Raw genomic sequence first — 17245 nt, forward strand, 5'->3', positions numbered from 1 at the left:
TTAGGCAACAAGTAACAGAAATCATATTTGTTTTAAAAGCAGTCAGTACTCTCATTGATTCACTTAAGAAAACTCAGCCTGAGAATGGTAAGTGCTTAGAAACCCAGTTATTCTAAACTAATAACATTTATGTTTTATTTGTGATATATTTTGTATTATTATTAATTTAACTGAATTTTAGGAACATAACAGCTATAAGACTTTTTTCTCTGGGCCTTATGACAGCAACACATCCAGTTCATTGGGATGTCAATTAAGTAAAACTACTTTGTAAATTTTTCTTTATTTTAAGCATATTTGGCTGACTCTAAGCTTTGAGATGTAGTTGACATATAACATTTATAAGTTGAAGGTATGCAACTCGTTGACTTGACTGACTTTTATATTGCACTGTGCTTACCATGGTAGTGTTAGCTAACACCTTCATCGTGTCACATAATTACTGCTGCTTTTTTTGTGGTGAGAACATTTAAGATTTACTCTTAACAGCTGTCAAGAATATAATGCAGTGTTATTAACTGTAATCACCATGCTGTGTATTGGATTCCATAATTTATCATCTAATCCCTGAAATTTATACTCTTTGACCAACATTACAACATTTCTCCTGCCCTCCCAGAAACCACTGTCTGGGTTTCTATGAGTTCAGCTTTTCTAGATCCCTCATATAAGCAATATCATTCAGTATTTGTCTTTCTCTGTGTGATATTTCACTTAGCATGATGCCTATAGGTCCATTCCATTGTCCTAGGTGGCACAATTTTCTTTTTTCTCATGGTTGAATAATATTTCTTTGTGTGTATCTGTGTATATGTATATCACACACATGCATACCATGTCTTTATCCATCCATCCATTGATTGGTTGTTTCTGTCTTGGCTATTGTGAGTAATGCTGCAGTGAACATGGGGGTGCATATATCTCTTTGAGATCCTTTTTCCATTTTCTTTGGATGCATGTCTAGACATGGGGTTACTCAATTTTTTGAGGAACTTCCTACACTGTTTTTCATAGTGGTTGTACTAAATTACATTGCACCATATAGATCACAAGGGTTCCCTTTTCTTCACATCCTTGCTAAAACTTGTTATTTTTTTTTTTAATGACACATTCTTGAACAGGTTTGAGGTGGTAATCTCATTGTGGTTTATTTTTACTTATTGAAGTAACACTGGTCTCTAACATTATGTTTCACACATAAAACATTATATTTTTACTTGTGTATACACTAACTGGCATGCTCACCACTGTAAGTTTTTACCCGTCACCATGCGGTTGTCCCCCTTTACCCATTTCATCCTTCCTTCATCTCCCTTCCCCTCTAGTGACTAGTACTCAGTTCTCTGTATCTGTGTTTGTTGTTTGTTTTTGTTTGGTTTGTTATTTTTTTTAAAAAAAGTTCACAAATGAGTGAAATCATATAGTGTATGTCTTTCTCTGTTGGATTTATTTTGTTTAGCATAATACCCCTCAAGGTCTATCTATCCATGTTGTCACAAATGGCAAGATTTCCTTTTTTTTTTTTTTTTTTTTTTTTTTTTTTTTGTCGTTTTGCCTTTTCTAGGGCCGCTCCCATGGCATATGGAGTTTCCCAGGCTAGGGGTCGAATTGGAGCTGTTGCTGACAGCCTATGCCAGAGCCACAGCAACGCGGGATTCGAGCTGCGTCTGCGACCTACACCACAGCTCATGGCAATGCTGGATCCTTAACCCACTGAGCAAGGCCAGGAATTGAACCTGCAATCTCATGGTTCCTAGTTGGATTCGTTAACCACTGCGCCATGACAGGAACTCCAAGATTTCCTTTTATGACTGAGTAGTATTCCATTGTGTGTGTGTGTGTGTGTGTGTGTGTAAATATATATTTATATACACACACATATGTGTGTGTGTGTGTGTGTGTGTGTGTGTGTGTGTGTAGTATTATCTTTGTTATTTCATCCATTGATGAACACTTAGCTCGTTTCCATAACTTGGCTATTGTAGATAATGCTGTGATGAACATAGGGATGCATATATCTTTTCAGATTAGTGTTTTTGTATCTTCAGGTAGATATCCAGAAGAGGAATTGCTGGATCTTATGGTAGTTTTATTCTTAATTTTTTGAGTAACCTCCATACAGTTTTTCATAATGACTATACAGCTTTACATTTTCATTGATACCGTATGAGGGTTCCCAGTCACCTCCACATTCTCTCTATCGTATGTTATTTGCTTGCCTTTTTTGATAATAGTCATCCTAACAGGTGTGAGGTTATATCTCATTATGGTTTTGATTTGCATCTCCCTAAAAATAAGTGATGTTGAGAATCTTCCCATGTGCCTATTGTCCATCCGTATGTCTTCTTTGGAGAAATGTCTCTTTAGATTCATTGCCCATTTTTTAGTTGGGTTGTTTATTTTTGCTGTTATGTTGTATGAGTTTTTTATGTATTTTGGATATTAACCCCTTATCAGATTAGTGATTTACAAATATCTTCTCCCATTTGTTATTGTAACCTTTTTATTTTGTTGATAGTTTGCTTTGCTATGCAGAAGCTTTTAGTTTGATGCACTTCCATTTATTTATTTTTGCTTTCCTTTCTCTTGCTTATGGAGACATATTCAGAAAGATATTTCTTTTCTTTTCTTTTTTTTTTTTTTTTTTTTGTTCTTTTCTTTTTACAGCCATACCTGTAGCATGTGAAAGTTCCTGGGCTAGGGGTTGAATCAGAGCTGCAGCTGAGGCCTGTGCCACAGCTAGGGCAATACCACATCTGAGCCACATCTACGACCTATGCTGCAGCTTGCAGCAATGCAAGATCCTTAACCCACTGAGTGAGGCCAGGGATCGAACCCGCAACCTCATGGTTCCTAGTCGGATTCATTAACCACTGAACCACGATAGGAACTCCCCCCCCCCCTTTTTTTTTTTTTTAAGATCTTCTTGTTCCTCTTCTACCTGTGTCATGTCTTGATTTCTATCTTTGAGCTTGCTCATTTGCTCTTCCATAGGGTCTACTCTGTCTCCAATATGTTCTTATGCATTCTTCATCTCACTTACTGAGTTCTTCAGCTCTAGAATTTGGTTGTTTTTTAGCATTTCATTTTCTTTGGTAACATATTCCTTCTGTTTATTCATTTTATTCTGATCTCATCAAAGTACTTATTTGAGTTTTTCTGTAGCTTGTTGAATTTCTTTTTTTTTTTTTATTTCTTTATTATAGCCACATCTGCAACATATGGAAGTTCCCTGGCTAGGGGTTGAATCAGAGATCCAGCTGCAGGCCATGCCACAGCCACACCAACACCGAATCAGAGCCAGATCTGTGACCTACACAGCAATTTGCAGCAATACCAAATCATTAAACCACTGAGCAAGGCCAGGAATCAAACGTGCATCTTCATGGAGGGTATATCCGGTACTTAACTCATTGAGCCACAGTGGGAACTCCCTGTTGAATTTCCTTATGATGGCAGTTTTGAATTGTATCAGTTAGATTGCAGTATTGTGTAATTTTAATTTTAGTTTCTGGATAACTCATTTTGTGGTAACATGTCACTGTGGTTTTTCATGGTGCTTAATGGATTGTTCCTCTAACCAATATATTTGAAGTAATAACAGCTTTTTTCTTTAGTAAAGCTTCTTTTTTTTTTTTTTTTTCTTTAGTAAAGCTTTTTTCTCTGATTCTGACAATTTAACAGGTTAGTTATTAGAGGCCTTTCTTTTGTTTTTCAGCAGATGGCACTGTAGTACAAGTTTTTGTTTTTTTCTTACCTGAGTTGCCTGTGATTATATTTGAGGATTGACACTTTCCACTGTCCACTGCCCCTGCTAGAGGTGTTGCTTGTTGCCCTTGTTATCACTGCTCATGCTTCTGGCATTGCTGGGTACCTTCCTGCTGCTGGTGTCACTGTTAGAGCAGTGGGATAGCAGGTGTTGCCACTACATCCAGGATCTCTTAGGTCCATGCTGCTGAGTCCACTGCAGGGGGGCAAAAGGATGGATGGGCTAGGGAGCCAGAGTCTTGGGTGCTTTTGCCACATCCAGGGTTATCAGTTTCATGGATGCTGCTGCTGTGGGCAAAGGAGCCAGAGTCACTTGTGCCTCCGTGACTGGAGGATGACATTGCAGGCCTGTTGTTGCCTGGTTCCCTGTGGCCTTAACCACTGCTTTGGCCAAGAACCCAGAGTCACATACATCACCTATTCTGCTGCTACCACCAGGTTTTCTGAGGTGGTGGGCTCACCTGTTGTGTCTGGGGATCAGGATTGCACGCACTGCCTCCACTGTTTTTCTCATTCTGCCTCCTCTGTGTTTTAGTCCATCCACCTTTATGTACAGGTGCGTGGAATTCTCTAGAACCTTGGTGTATTGGGAGAGACATTTTTTGTTGAGTTACGGATTTTTACTGCTTTTGGATTGAAGGGAAGAAACAAATGGAGCTTCTCACACTGCTATGATGCTGACTTCACTCTCTGACTTTTTTTAACTAAATTGGTCAGAATTTAAGTATTGCATCTAGATAATTTATATATATATATAATGTATAGGCAATTTTACACACACACATATATATAAATTTGGCCGCATCCATGGCATGCAGAAGTTCGTAGGCCAGGGATCAAACACACACCACAGCATTGATTCAAGCTACTTCAGTGACAATGCCAGATTTTTAACCCATAGCACCATAAGAGAACTCCCTATTTTATACACACAGACAGTTGTTTTTTTTTTTTTTTTTTTTTTTTTTTTGGATACCTGCAGCATATGGAAATTCCCAGGCCAGGGATCTAATCTGAGCCGCAGTTGCAACGTGCACCACAGCTGTGGCAACACTGGATCCTTAACCCAGTATGCCAGGCTGGGGATCAAACCCATGCCTCAGCAATGACCCAAGTCACTGCAGTCAGGTTCTTAACCCACTGTGCCACAGCAGGAACTCCTTACATATTTTTAATATAGAACATGACTGACTTTTTTGGGGTTATAGGAGGCTTTTGTTCTATATTTGTACTTATCATTTAGATATAAACTGTAGAAATAACTGAATCATTTTTATAGCCCTTCCTCATTTGTTTCCCCTGTTACTCATTTCTTTCCAATTCATTCTTTACATTAATTCCAGAAATGATTTTTCCAAAAGCGCAACTTTGATCATTCATTTTCCCATTCTAGTAAAACAAAATAAAGTAATATTTTTATTTACCATAACCTACCAAATACAAAGAGCACTACTGACTCCATTCTATTCATGCTTTATTTCCCACTAGACTTTGTGTACCCTACTCTCCCACCAAACCAAAATTCTCAGTCTACCCAAGTATTCCCAATCCTTTGCTCATTCCATTCTCCTGCCTATATCCACCTTGTTCAGATATCACACCACTTTTTAGCCCTGTTTCTGTTCCTTAAAGGTGAGTGATTCCTATTTTGGTGAACTTAGAGCTCTTTTCTGTGTGCCTTTTTCTATTTGTATTACAGTTATACATGTACATGATTCATTCCCTTTAACGTAAACTTCTTGAGAGGCTTTTTGGGTCATGTTTTAATCTATCTTGAATCCTTCGCAACATTACTACTCACAGTGTGGTTGTTTTGGACCAGCCACTGGTCTTAAGAATTTGTCACTGGCCCAGGACAAGATAAAAGGCTGGCATCAGAGTATAAGTCAGTTGTGTCACTATGCACAATGGTTCAGCTGACTGAACTGTTTATTTATGAAACAAGACTTTGTTATAGAAGGAAATGTGTTCATTTATATTCTGGTACAAACATCCTAGCAGATTGGTGCTTTAAGCAGCATTACTTTTACTACCTAAGAAAAAAGCAGGTTCCTAATAAATGAGTCACAAGATATTTGTTCCTGTCAGTTGTTATATAATTACACATATTTTTCTGTTTTCAAAATTCACTGATTATTACTTTGGCCTGGAAGGGTGAGTATTATACTAAATATTAAGAGGCAGTAGACTAATGTGTATTCAACCTAAAAGAAGGGCTAAAATTTCTAAGAATAATCTTAGAAGAGTCTTCTTAATTTATCCCATCAAGTTCAAATTTGAGTTATCTTAATAAAATGTTTCAGTTGACTTTTCATAGAGGGAAACCATGTGTTAACTTCCTAGAGACCAGAAATCTAATCTTCATTAGATCACAGGATAGAATTTGATTCCTAGAAATATACTTAAAAACTAAATAGGAAATTCCCAATTTTTCATGTTATTGCTATAGATATATTAAATACAGAAATATATATCAGTACATAGACTTGCATTACTTTTTATGGTCTTTATATGGCTGTCAGTAATGTAACTAGAAGTTGTATAAAGGAAGAAAAGGGAAGGAAAACTCAGTAACCTTTTTTTACAAAGTCATTGCGCCATGGATAGGGCAGTGGAGTAATGATAGATGATCTAACTAAATTGTGTTAAAAATCGTTTACAAGAGGGAGTTCCCATTGCAGCTCAGTGGTAACAAACGCAACTAATATACGTGAGCATACGGGTTCAATCCCTGAGCTTGCTCACTGAGCTGTGCTGTAGGTCGCAGGCATGGCTTAGATCCGGCATTGCTGTGGCTGTGATGTAGGTTGGTAGCTGCAGCTCCAGGGGCCCCTAGCCTGGGAACTTCCATATACCACAGGTGCAGCCTTAAAAAGAAAAAAAAAAATTGTTTTAGAAAGTATGAATATATGCCTCTGGGCATATAAAGTGAAGATTTAAACTAAATGTAATCATAAATGATGATGATATAATAATGTATGAAAATGGTGTGATAATCGTCACTAAGAAACAGAAAAAAAGAAGCAACTTAGAGAAATCCAGATCTTCCCAGTAAAAATATGTTGGACGACTTGTAGCCAGTACCAAATTAATTCAAGGAGATGGCTGTAAGTTTTGGAACCAGCCTAAACCCAACCATTTGTTTAGAATGTTTGCTATTTGTTTTAGGGTTTTCTGGTGGGAGAGGAGGCATTTGTTGAACCTATCTTTAGTTTTGAGGAATCTTGTTTTTTATCATTTTACTTGATTGTTAATTAAAATTTTGAGTAGTAGTAAACATACACATGGTTCAAAAATTCAAAATTATAGAAATATGTGCGGGGAAAAGTTTGGGTTTTTTGTGGTGGGTTTTTTCCTTTTCTTTTTTTTTTTTTTTTTTTTTAATCTTTTTGCCTTTTCTAGGGCTGCTTCCTGCGGAATATGGAGGTTCCCAGGCTAGGGGTCCAATCAGAGCTGTAGCCGCTGGCCTATACCAGAGCCACAGCAATGCAGGATCCAAGCCTCGTCTGCAACCTACACCACAGCTCACAGCAACGCTGGATCATTAACCCACTGAGCTTTGAGGCCAGGGATTGAACCCGCAACCTCATGGTTCCTAGTTGGATTCGTTAACCACTGTGCCACGACAGGAACTCCAGTGGGTTTTTGTTTTTTATGGGTTTTTTTTTGGCCATGCCTGCAGCATGTGGAAGTTCTCAGGGCAGGGATCAAACCCATGCCACAGCAGTGGCAATACCAAGTCTTTATCCACTAGGCGACCAGGGAACTCCTAGGGAAATGTTTTGAGATGGTCATTCCCCTGTTCTACATCTGCCCAGCTCTCTCACCTTACCATAGTCAACCATTTTTATTAGCTTGTGGGTCCTTCCCTAAGTTTTTTATGTAAGTACAAAAAATATATATAGTTGGCCCGTGAACAACTCGGGGATCACTGATGTCAGCCTTCCAAGCAGTCAAAAATCCATTTATAACCTAGATGGTTCTTCTGTATCTGGGGTTCTGTATCCTTGGACTCTATCATCCAGGGATTGTGCAGTGCTTCAGTGTTGACTTTTGGAAAAAATCTGTGTATAAGCAGACCCATGCAGTTCAGATCTGTGTTGTTCAAAAGTCAGCTGTGCTCCAGTACACCCCCAGTTTTTAACATGAACAAATATGCACAATAGCTCCAAGTTATACCTACTGTTCTGAATATACTTCATTTTTTCCACTTCCTAAAATACCATGGTGATACTTCCATACTCAATACATACAGCTTTTTCATATAGCTTTTTTGTTTGTTTGTTTTTGTCTTTTTAGGGCCACCCCTGCAGCATATGGAAGTTTCCAGGCTAGGGATTGAATCGGAGCTACAGCTGCCAGCCTGTGCCACAGCCAAAGCCACACCATATCTGAGCCTCATCTGCGACCTCAGAGCGAGGCCAGGGATCAAACCCGTTTCCTCATGGATACTAGTCGGGTTCCTTACCACTGAGCCACAATGGGAATTCTGCCTTTTCATTGTTTTGATGGCTAAGTCCAAAGTGACCATGAAAATCTATGGTTAGTTTTTATTTTTTTATTTTTTATTTTTATTTTTTGTCTTTTTAGGGCCACACCCATGACATGGCGAGGTTCCCAAGCTAGAAGTCGAATCAGTGCTGCAGTTGCTGGCCTACACCAGAGCCATAGCTACTCTGGATCTGAGCTGCATCTGTGACCATCACCACAGGTCACGGCAACGCTGTATCCTTAACCCACGGAGCAAGGCCAGGGATCAAACCCACATCCTCATGGATACTAGTCAGGTTCATAACCACTGAGCCACAACGGGAACTCCCTGGTTAATTTTTAAAACATAATTTATTTTAAGAGATTTGAATGTGTCCCTGAATTTAAGATGTTATTTAAGATAATATATTTTTATATTTTCTTATAATAAACCAAGACTAAGTTTGGTCGGTTGATTGTCTGGGCCAATGTAGATAGCTTTCAATCTCTGCAATCTTTTTCCCAAAAAATTATTGTGATTATACATATAATAAAACTTACTATCATAACCATTTTTTTAGTGGTATTAATAAATACATTCACAGTGTTGGCAACCATCACCACCATCCATGTCTAATGCTCTTCATCTTGTAACTGAAACTCTAAACAGAAACTCCCATTTCCTACTTCTCTTATCCCCTGGTAACTACCATTCTACTTTCTATCTGTGTGACTTTGACTACTCTGAGTACCTCATATACATTGAAATATAGAGTATTTGCCCTTTTTGTGACTGGCTTATTTCACTTAACTGATGTTGTTAAGTTCATTCATATTTTAGTATGTTGCAGAATTCCCTTCTTTTGTGAGGCCAAATAATAATCTCTTGTGTGTGTATATGTCTCTATATCTGTCCATCCATTGGTGGACACTTGGGTTTCTTCTATGTAGTAGCTACTGTACATAATGCTTCTGTGAACATATGTGTACAGACCTTGCTTTTAATTCTTTTGGATATGTACCCACAAGTGGAATTCCTGGATCATATAAATTCTATTTTTTTTCTAGTTGAGTTACAGGTAAATTCTATTATTTATTTATTTATCTATTTCTTATGATAGCACCATATGGAATGCTCCCAGGCCAGAGATTCAATATGAGCCACAGCTTCAGCAAAATGGATCCTTTAACCGGCTTCTCTGGGCTAGGTAACAAAACCACTCCTCCGCAGCAACCTGAGCCTGAATTAGGATTCTTTTTTTTTGTCTTTTTGCCATTTTCTTCAGCCGCTCTCGTGGCATATGGAGTTCCCAGGCTAGGGGTCCAATCGGAGCTACAGCCACTGGCCTACACCAGAGCCACAGCAACGCAGGATCCGAGCCACGTCTGCAACCTACACCACAGCTCACGGCAACACCGGATCCTTAGCCCACTGAGCAAGGGCAGGGACCGAACCCACAACCTCATGGTTCCTAGTCGAATTCGTTAACCACTGCGCCATGACGGGAACTCCTGAAGTAGGATTCTTAACCTTCTGTGCCACAGTGGGAACTCCAATTTTTTATTTTTTGAGGAGCCACCATTCTATTTCCTTCAGTGGCTGTACCATTTTACATTCCTACCAGCAGTGAACAAGGGCTGTTTTCTCCACATCCCCACATACACTTGTTTTCTGGTTGTTGCTTTTTTTTTTCCTTGTAGCCATTCTATTAAGTATACTCATTGTAGTTTTGATTTACATTTTCCTAATAATTAATGGCATTGAGCATCATTAATCATTACATGATTTTATCAGGGACACCCAGCAGTACCTTATTTCAAAAAGGTTTTGAGAATTTTCTTTTTAGGGCTGCATGTACGGCATATGGAAGCTCCTGGGCTAGGGGTTGAATTGGAGCTGCAGCTGCTGGCCTATGACACAGCCAAAGCAATGCAGGATCCAAGCTGCATCTGCAGCCTACAGCAGTGCTAGATCCTTAACACACTGAGTGAGACTAGGGATTGAGCTGGCATCCTCATGGATACTAGTTGGGTTTTTAACCCACTGAACCACAATGGGAACTCCAGTTTTTAGACTTTTAGTTGACACTCAGTAAATTGGAGTGAAAAATATAGAATCAGAGTTGCTTATGTATAGTCTAGTATTCTTTCTTTTATTCTACACTGTCTCCCAGATTTGAGATTTGTTCCACTAAGTGCCGTATTCATAGACTGTCTACGAAAAAGCTGTCATCAGGTTTTATTGTGTATTGTGCTCTCAAAAATACGCATAGCACATATAGGAAAATAGAAATGTAATATGTGATCTCAGAGTATAAGGAACTTAACATTTTGTCCATTCACCAAATAGCATTTAAAAATCCTAGTTGTTCATAGTAGTGATGGTTAAGGCAGAAATGTCTCTGCTCACTACAGCTTAAATCTAGTCGTATACATTAAAGATTAGCAAACAGTATAAGGGAAGAATGGGTCTATATGCAGTCATTTAAAGTTAAAATTGATGTTAAGGATATTACTGGGAAAATGCAATTGCATAAAAACTGAATTATTTTCTAATTCTTGCAAAGTACATTTTCTTTTCTGGTTATTATAATGAAAATGACAAAGACTTGAATTATTCTAAGTTATTTTGTTAGCTTTCAAGGTCTTCACAAATCGAAGTATCATTTAAAATGTACTTTATCAAATTCGTTGGTACTTTATCGAATTTGTTGTGACTCTTGCACACTGATCATATATTTTTCCCTCATACGTTATTAAATATTGCAGGAAGTATTCCAAGTTTTAAAAGAAAGAAAAAGTGTAAGCTTGTGGATTCTCCATATTTTAGAATTTCTTTTCTTTGCATTGTGTTTATGCTAACTGGATAATCTACTATTTCAGTCTACTTCTTTTTGCATTACAGTTGATGGAAATACCTGGGCACAAGTAATTGCCTTATACCCAACTTTAGTAGAATGTATCACCTGCTCATCCTCAGAAGTCTGCTCTGCACTTAAAGAGGCACTAGTTCCTTTTAAGGATTTCATGCAACCACCAGCATCCAAAGTTCAAAATGGAGAATCTTGACCAGCTACAATACATTTAAAGAAGGAAGATAACTGAAGAATGTAACTCATCAGTGAGTTTTCTATGAGAAGGACATTTCTTACAACAAATAATTCTTGGCAGCTGTTGTTGGCCTCCTTTAAATTTTACTTACCTGAGTTAAGTAATTCATACTACAGTCTTACATGTCAACAAAGGCTCCTGAATGAGTAGCAGTATAAGCCTTTAATAAATTAAACTGATGAGAGAGATGGTTAATACCACAGCATACCTGCTACCATATCTTCAGTTGGTGATTTAAAAGTGAGCTTATGTACAGTTTGTGGTAAATGTGTTAATGATGTACTTTTTAAAAAGAAAGAAAAGATATTTCCTTTAGTCAGATTTATTAGGCTGGTCTTTTTGCGCCCTTTTTCTAGTACAAAATTGTACTAAAATTTTATGCAAGATGGTACTGTAACATTCCATATTGTCTATAACCAGCCTTTGTAAACAAAGGGAACTGATATACTTGTGTGTATAATAAATGGTACAGTTCTGTATAAAACAGTTGCATTTATTATTTAAATTTTTAAAAATATTGATAATGTTAAATGCTTGAAGCTGTATTTATTGTTAATACAAAATTGTTTGCTTACATTTTTACTTATAATTTGCCTTCTTAAGTGGCAGATATGCTCACCATATGATCACGCGGTTAGCTTAATGTCTATTTTAAATGTATTTACTAGTGACTATTAAACATCTGACCAGGAAGGTCATGTGAACACAGCAGAGCAGATAGTATATGATTTGCTGATTTTGCAATTTTGAAGTATAGGTCATTAACTTAATATATTGTAGCACTATGACTCCATCATACCTCATTTCTTTAAATATCTTTCCCAGATTTCACATAAGTACATCTTTTTATATTTGCTGTCTTGATTTTAAAGACTTTTCGTATTTTATATTTCTACTTATTTTTTTCCCCCACTAACAACACTTATCACTGTCTTTGAAATATAACCCAGGTAAGATGATTTCAGATTTCCTAAAATTTTGCTGTGAGGTTTTGTTCATTTCAGTGCTTCATTTTGTAATATATTTTCAAGAAGAAAATTATTATGGTAACCCACAAATATAAAATATGTGTGTATTCTAAAACAATGAGAAGTGTATTTTTGGAGATAGTGAAGCATTTAGAAATGCAGTAAACTTTCTGTCATGGAGTAAAATGCTAATTTTGTTTCATTTTCCTATCTTAGTGAAGAAGAAAAGTGCTCTTGAGTACATTAACGTGTTTCTTAAAAAACTGACTGCCCTAGCTACCGTATTTTTTCTCTAATAGATTATGGTATTATCATATTTTTCTTGACTTAAATTTTCCTAATTATGTCAAGACTCAAAGATGTTTAAAACAATGATTATTCATAAAAAAATCATAATGGTCTTAATACTATTTTAGTGTTCTAGGAGGCTTTTGTTGTTGTTGTTTTCCGCTGTGCCCATGGCATATGGAAGTTCCTGGGCCAGGTGACTGAACCAGCACCACAGCTACAACTCAAGCCACTACAGTGAGTGACAACACTGGATTCCTCACCCACTACACCACAAGGGAACCTCAGGAAGGCCTTTGATTTTAATAGAATTTATAAATTTTAGCCTCTCCAGAATAATTACAAAAATATGAGAGGATATTAGAATTGAGTAATGTATACAGTTTTGAGGCTGCTGTAATTGTGTATTTAATTTGCACTATTTTCTGTAAACATATGGTAAGATCTTTTTTTGAGAGGGTATTATTTTATTTACATGAATTAATGAATTTCTATTTTATAATTTCACCTAAAATTAAGGTATAATATGGCATTTCCTAGATTCTATCTTTAGCATTTTCCTTAAAGAAAGTTGTAAAAAAAAGAAATTCAACCTGTGTATTTATTTGGCCATGATAAACTGGGGATTAGAAAAATCTACATATTACTGATAAAGTATTGAAATAGAGTAAAAATTCCAGTTCAATAACACGTTAAAAATATTGGCATGAATTTACATGAAGTAAAAAAAATATGTCTGTTCTTGGGAAACAACAGATCAGTTGCAATCAGAGTAATTATTCTCTAGTAAGAATTAAATGTGAGTCAAGGGTATGCAGTGAATATTTATATAAACTGAATAACTTTAGCTAATATTGTATTAGTTTTCAATACTAGGACCATACTTTACAGATAACAAAACATAAATGTGGCGAATGTGTAAATACCATGTAACATGGTAATCATTGCCAGTCTTAGTAACAAGCAAAGTTGTCTGCCCCCTTCATAGTATACTTTGACAGGTTTTTCCTCCTAGAATATCTCCTGCTAGCCCCAGGAATCATCACTAGCAGTTAATTCCCTTGAGTCAAGTCTGCATTTTCTAAAATAAATTCTGATGCCTGGAGAGGTTAGCACATTGCCCTTCTCTTGTTGGTATGAATTCCCTTCTTTAGTAACTAGAAGAACTAGGCCATGTGAGATTACTGGATGCTGTGAGATTCAAAAAGGAAGCTTCCAAAGCTAAGACCATTTTATGGCATATTTGAGACTATGACTAGTCTTTGAAACCATGGTAATAATGCCATTTGAGATACATAGTATAATACACTGAGTTAGGAGTTCCCACTGTGGCACAGTGGGTTAAAGATCCAGTATTGCTGCAGCTGTGGTGTAGGCTGCAGTTGCAGCTTGGATTCAGTCCCTGGCCCAGAAACTTCCATATGCCGTGGGTACAGCTATAAAAGAAAAATAAATTAAGTAAGTAAGTAAATACATAAATACAATGAGTTTTGAGCCTCATGTAGTCATTTTTTGTCACTGACAGTGCCTGTCTTACATAGATTGCCCTACAGCTGCATATGCAGAGAGGTGGATTAAAGTCCTTTTCAGACTATTTTTCCATCATAAAGGAAACAAACTAATTTTCAACTTAAATAACTTACTAATGTAATGTTACTATTGCCAAAAAGAATAGGTCATGTTGTAGTTTTTTATTTAATATATCTTTATAACTAGTTTTAAAGTTTTTTGTTAGTTTTATTATATACATTCATAGCATTTATATATTAGGAGCTTGCTAGGTGCCAAAAGAAAAAAATGCATGAAGGTCTGGCTTAGAGTGAACCACTTTTCACTTGCTTTCATTTTTTCTTTTTTTTTTTTAGGGCCTCACCCGCAGCATATGGAGGTTCCCAGGCTAGGGGTCAAATCGGAGCTGTAGCTGCCTGCCTAAGCCACAGCCACAGCCACACAGGATCTGAGCCTTGTCTGCCACCTACACCACAGCTCACAACAATGCCAGGTCCTTAACCCGCTGAGCAAGGCCAGGGATCAAACCTGCATCCTCATGGATGCTAGTCAGATTCATTAACCACTGAACCAAGATGGGAACTCTTCATTTGCTTTCATTTTATATTTTATTATATTAATAGCTATGTTGTTTCTTACCTGTTTTCCCCCATATATTGATTCAACTCTAGCTATATTATTTAAATTACATGTAGTTCCAGAAGGAAGATAGGAACAATTTAGCATACATATTTTATTCTGATGAATAACATTCAGTTCATTTAATTCTGTAGCTGGCCAATAACTCAAGTTATTTGTCCTTTCTCAGTGTCACCAGAGAGTATTTTATTATCACAATTTGGTATCTCTAGCCCTAAGTAACCATTGGGCCGAAGGGTCAGTCAAGAAACAGAGAATGAAACAATAATATATTTCATTAATATAATGAAAATATTAATGAGATTATCATTATTACATTTGTGTTAATGGATGGCAGTGTAGTTATTATATAAGACTACTATATTCTTCCCATATATAGAACAATTCAGGCAGGCAACCAAATCTTTGAGCCTGCTGTAGGTGATGTGATGTCTTTCTAGCCAAGGCAGAATTCTTTCAGGAACCCACCTACCTGTGATTGCTATAGATATTAATAGTGGAAATTTACGAGCCTCTGGAATTAATGTCGAAGCAGAGAATATTGTGGATTATTTTTTTTTAATAGAAAACTAACACAAATGTAGATAAAAATGGTCTCATGAAAGCATTGCCAGCAGCCTAGTATGTTCTTTAGATTTCCACTTCTCTGGTTTGACCGTTTTGGCAGATAACGCTGATCTTGTGTAAACAACAACATTTTACTATGCTTAGTGTTCCAGGGTCGTATTTATCTAAATTATTAGAGTGAATTATGCTTTTTTTTTTTAATCATTTGTGAGAAGAACCAGGAGTTCATACCCCATGGTGAGTTTCCAATTTATATACAATGGGAAAGCAGTTTTTAATGTTTCAAAATCACTTGAATTAAATCTTTTTAAATCTCTGGCAAGTGGACTGGTGCTTTCAGTTTGAGTGAAGAGTTTTTATAGATTGGGAAAGAAAGTTATGCCTTTGTGTCTTATATAAAAAACTATTCCAGAGGAGTTAAATATCACTTTCTTATAAATCTAGAAATTTAGAATGCATTAGCAGTTTTGGCTCTTGTTAAGGGATTGAGTTGTGATCCTTTTGAGAATCTAAACAATCTTAGTAATCCTGACTAATTGTCAGGCAGTGAGGACCTGAGGCCCTTCCTCTTACTCAACTTCAAGGATGTTAACTTTTCTTTTCTCTTTTCACTTCTCTCTTCTTTTTTCTCCTTGACTTTTTGGGGCTGCACCGTGGCATATGGAGGCTTCTAGGCTAGGGGTCAGATTGGAGCTGTAGCTGCAGGCCTACGCCACAGCCACAGCAACTCCGGATCCAAGCTGTGTCTACAACCTACATCACAGCTCACAGTAATGCCAGACCCTTAACCCACTAAGCTAGGACAGGGATCAAACTGGAGTCCTCATGGATACTAGTCAGAATTTGTTTCTACTGAGCCACAACGGGAACTCCAATCATGTTAACTTTTCAAAGTATCTGTTATCTCTAAAACAGAGACAATAATCAATGAATTACTTACTCATTCTTTAGGGAAATCATAGTTTGAATTTTGAATTGATTTCATAATGACCTTCTTAGGATAACTATTGAAGTTGTTTGATAAATTTATTACAATTAATTGAGACCTTTGGCTATATATTTTTTCCTGCATCATTTTCTTCCCTTCTCTCTCTTAAGAAATTATGTGTTTATTCCCTTTCTTAGGCTTTCCCTTAATTTTTCTATTTTTTTCCTTTCATTTCTCTTTCGTTCTCTTCCTCTTTTCCAGCCTTTCCTCTAACTTCACTATACCTGTTCAGAAGAAACAGCTATTAGTGGTAGAACCACTGCCATTCTATTAAACAAGTCTCTGGAAATACCTTCTTCTTTGGCCACTGTTGCTTATTTACAAACGTGAAGTCCCCCTGCTATTACAAATAGCTGAACAAGTTGAAATAATTTGTGGCTATAGCTCCTACTGTCTTTCTCAGTCCACAGGATTCAGCAGCCAGGATGCTCACAAAATGAGATTGCTATAAATATGATGAATTCAGTAGCTAAACTTGGAACAGTCTTGTCTTTTATGTGGATAGAAAGACTATACCACTTTTCTCAAAAGAGAGTCTTTAATAGTCTGTTTACATGAGTTTTTGTTTTTGAAGTTTTTTTTTTTTTTCCCCCCCCTTCAGGAGGAGGAAAGGGTTTTTTAATTTGTTTTTGGAGGCAGATACTGTGAACTATTTTATATTTATGTTATCTAAATATTATGTATTAATGTATAATATTTGCATGGTGCCTATTTTCAAGGAGGACTTGAGGCAGCATATTGCCCATGTGTTTCAGCTGTTTTCATTTTTCTGTTAAAAGCAGTCTTCTTTGATAGAAGACCTAGAATGTTATATTCTTCTTCTCCAAGTCTTTGTTGGGTGTATTTGCTATTCATGTACTTGGTACTTACAGCGACACAGAGGTCAGTTGAAACCTTCTTAATTGATTCTAGCACCTCAGAAAGGAAAAAAGAAACT

At 36.8% G+C, this 17245-nt stretch overlaps 1 protein-coding gene across 25 annotated transcripts in view; it reads left to right on the plus strand.

The window, feature by feature from the left end:
- MON2 (MON2 homolog, regulator of endosome-to-Golgi trafficking) overlaps positions 1 to 11833 on the plus strand; it is a 114602-nt gene extending 102769 nt beyond the window's left edge. For all 25 annotated transcript variants that reach the window (XR_014803486.1, XR_014803483.1, XR_014803485.1 and 22 more), the window contains 2 exons: positions 5 to 87; positions 11144 to 11833. Coding sequence is in view for 13 of the 25 variants with exons in the window: in XM_084956244.1 (XP_084812370.1) it covers positions 5 to 87; positions 11144 to 11307 (247 nt within the window). In the remaining 12 variants the exon portion in view is untranslated. The remainder of the gene's footprint in view (positions 1 to 4; positions 88 to 11143) is intronic.
- Positions 11834 to 17245: the final 5412 nt, after the last annotated feature.

Source organism: Sus scrofa, chromosome 5, assembly GCF_054392235.1.
Source record: "Sus scrofa isolate SSC_HxYL_T2T_F1_AM1 chromosome 5, Sscrofa_HxYL_maternal_Yorkshire_Landrace_v2.0, whole genome shotgun sequence".
NCBI classification, from domain to species: Eukaryota; Metazoa; Chordata; class Mammalia; order Artiodactyla; family Suidae; genus Sus; species Sus scrofa.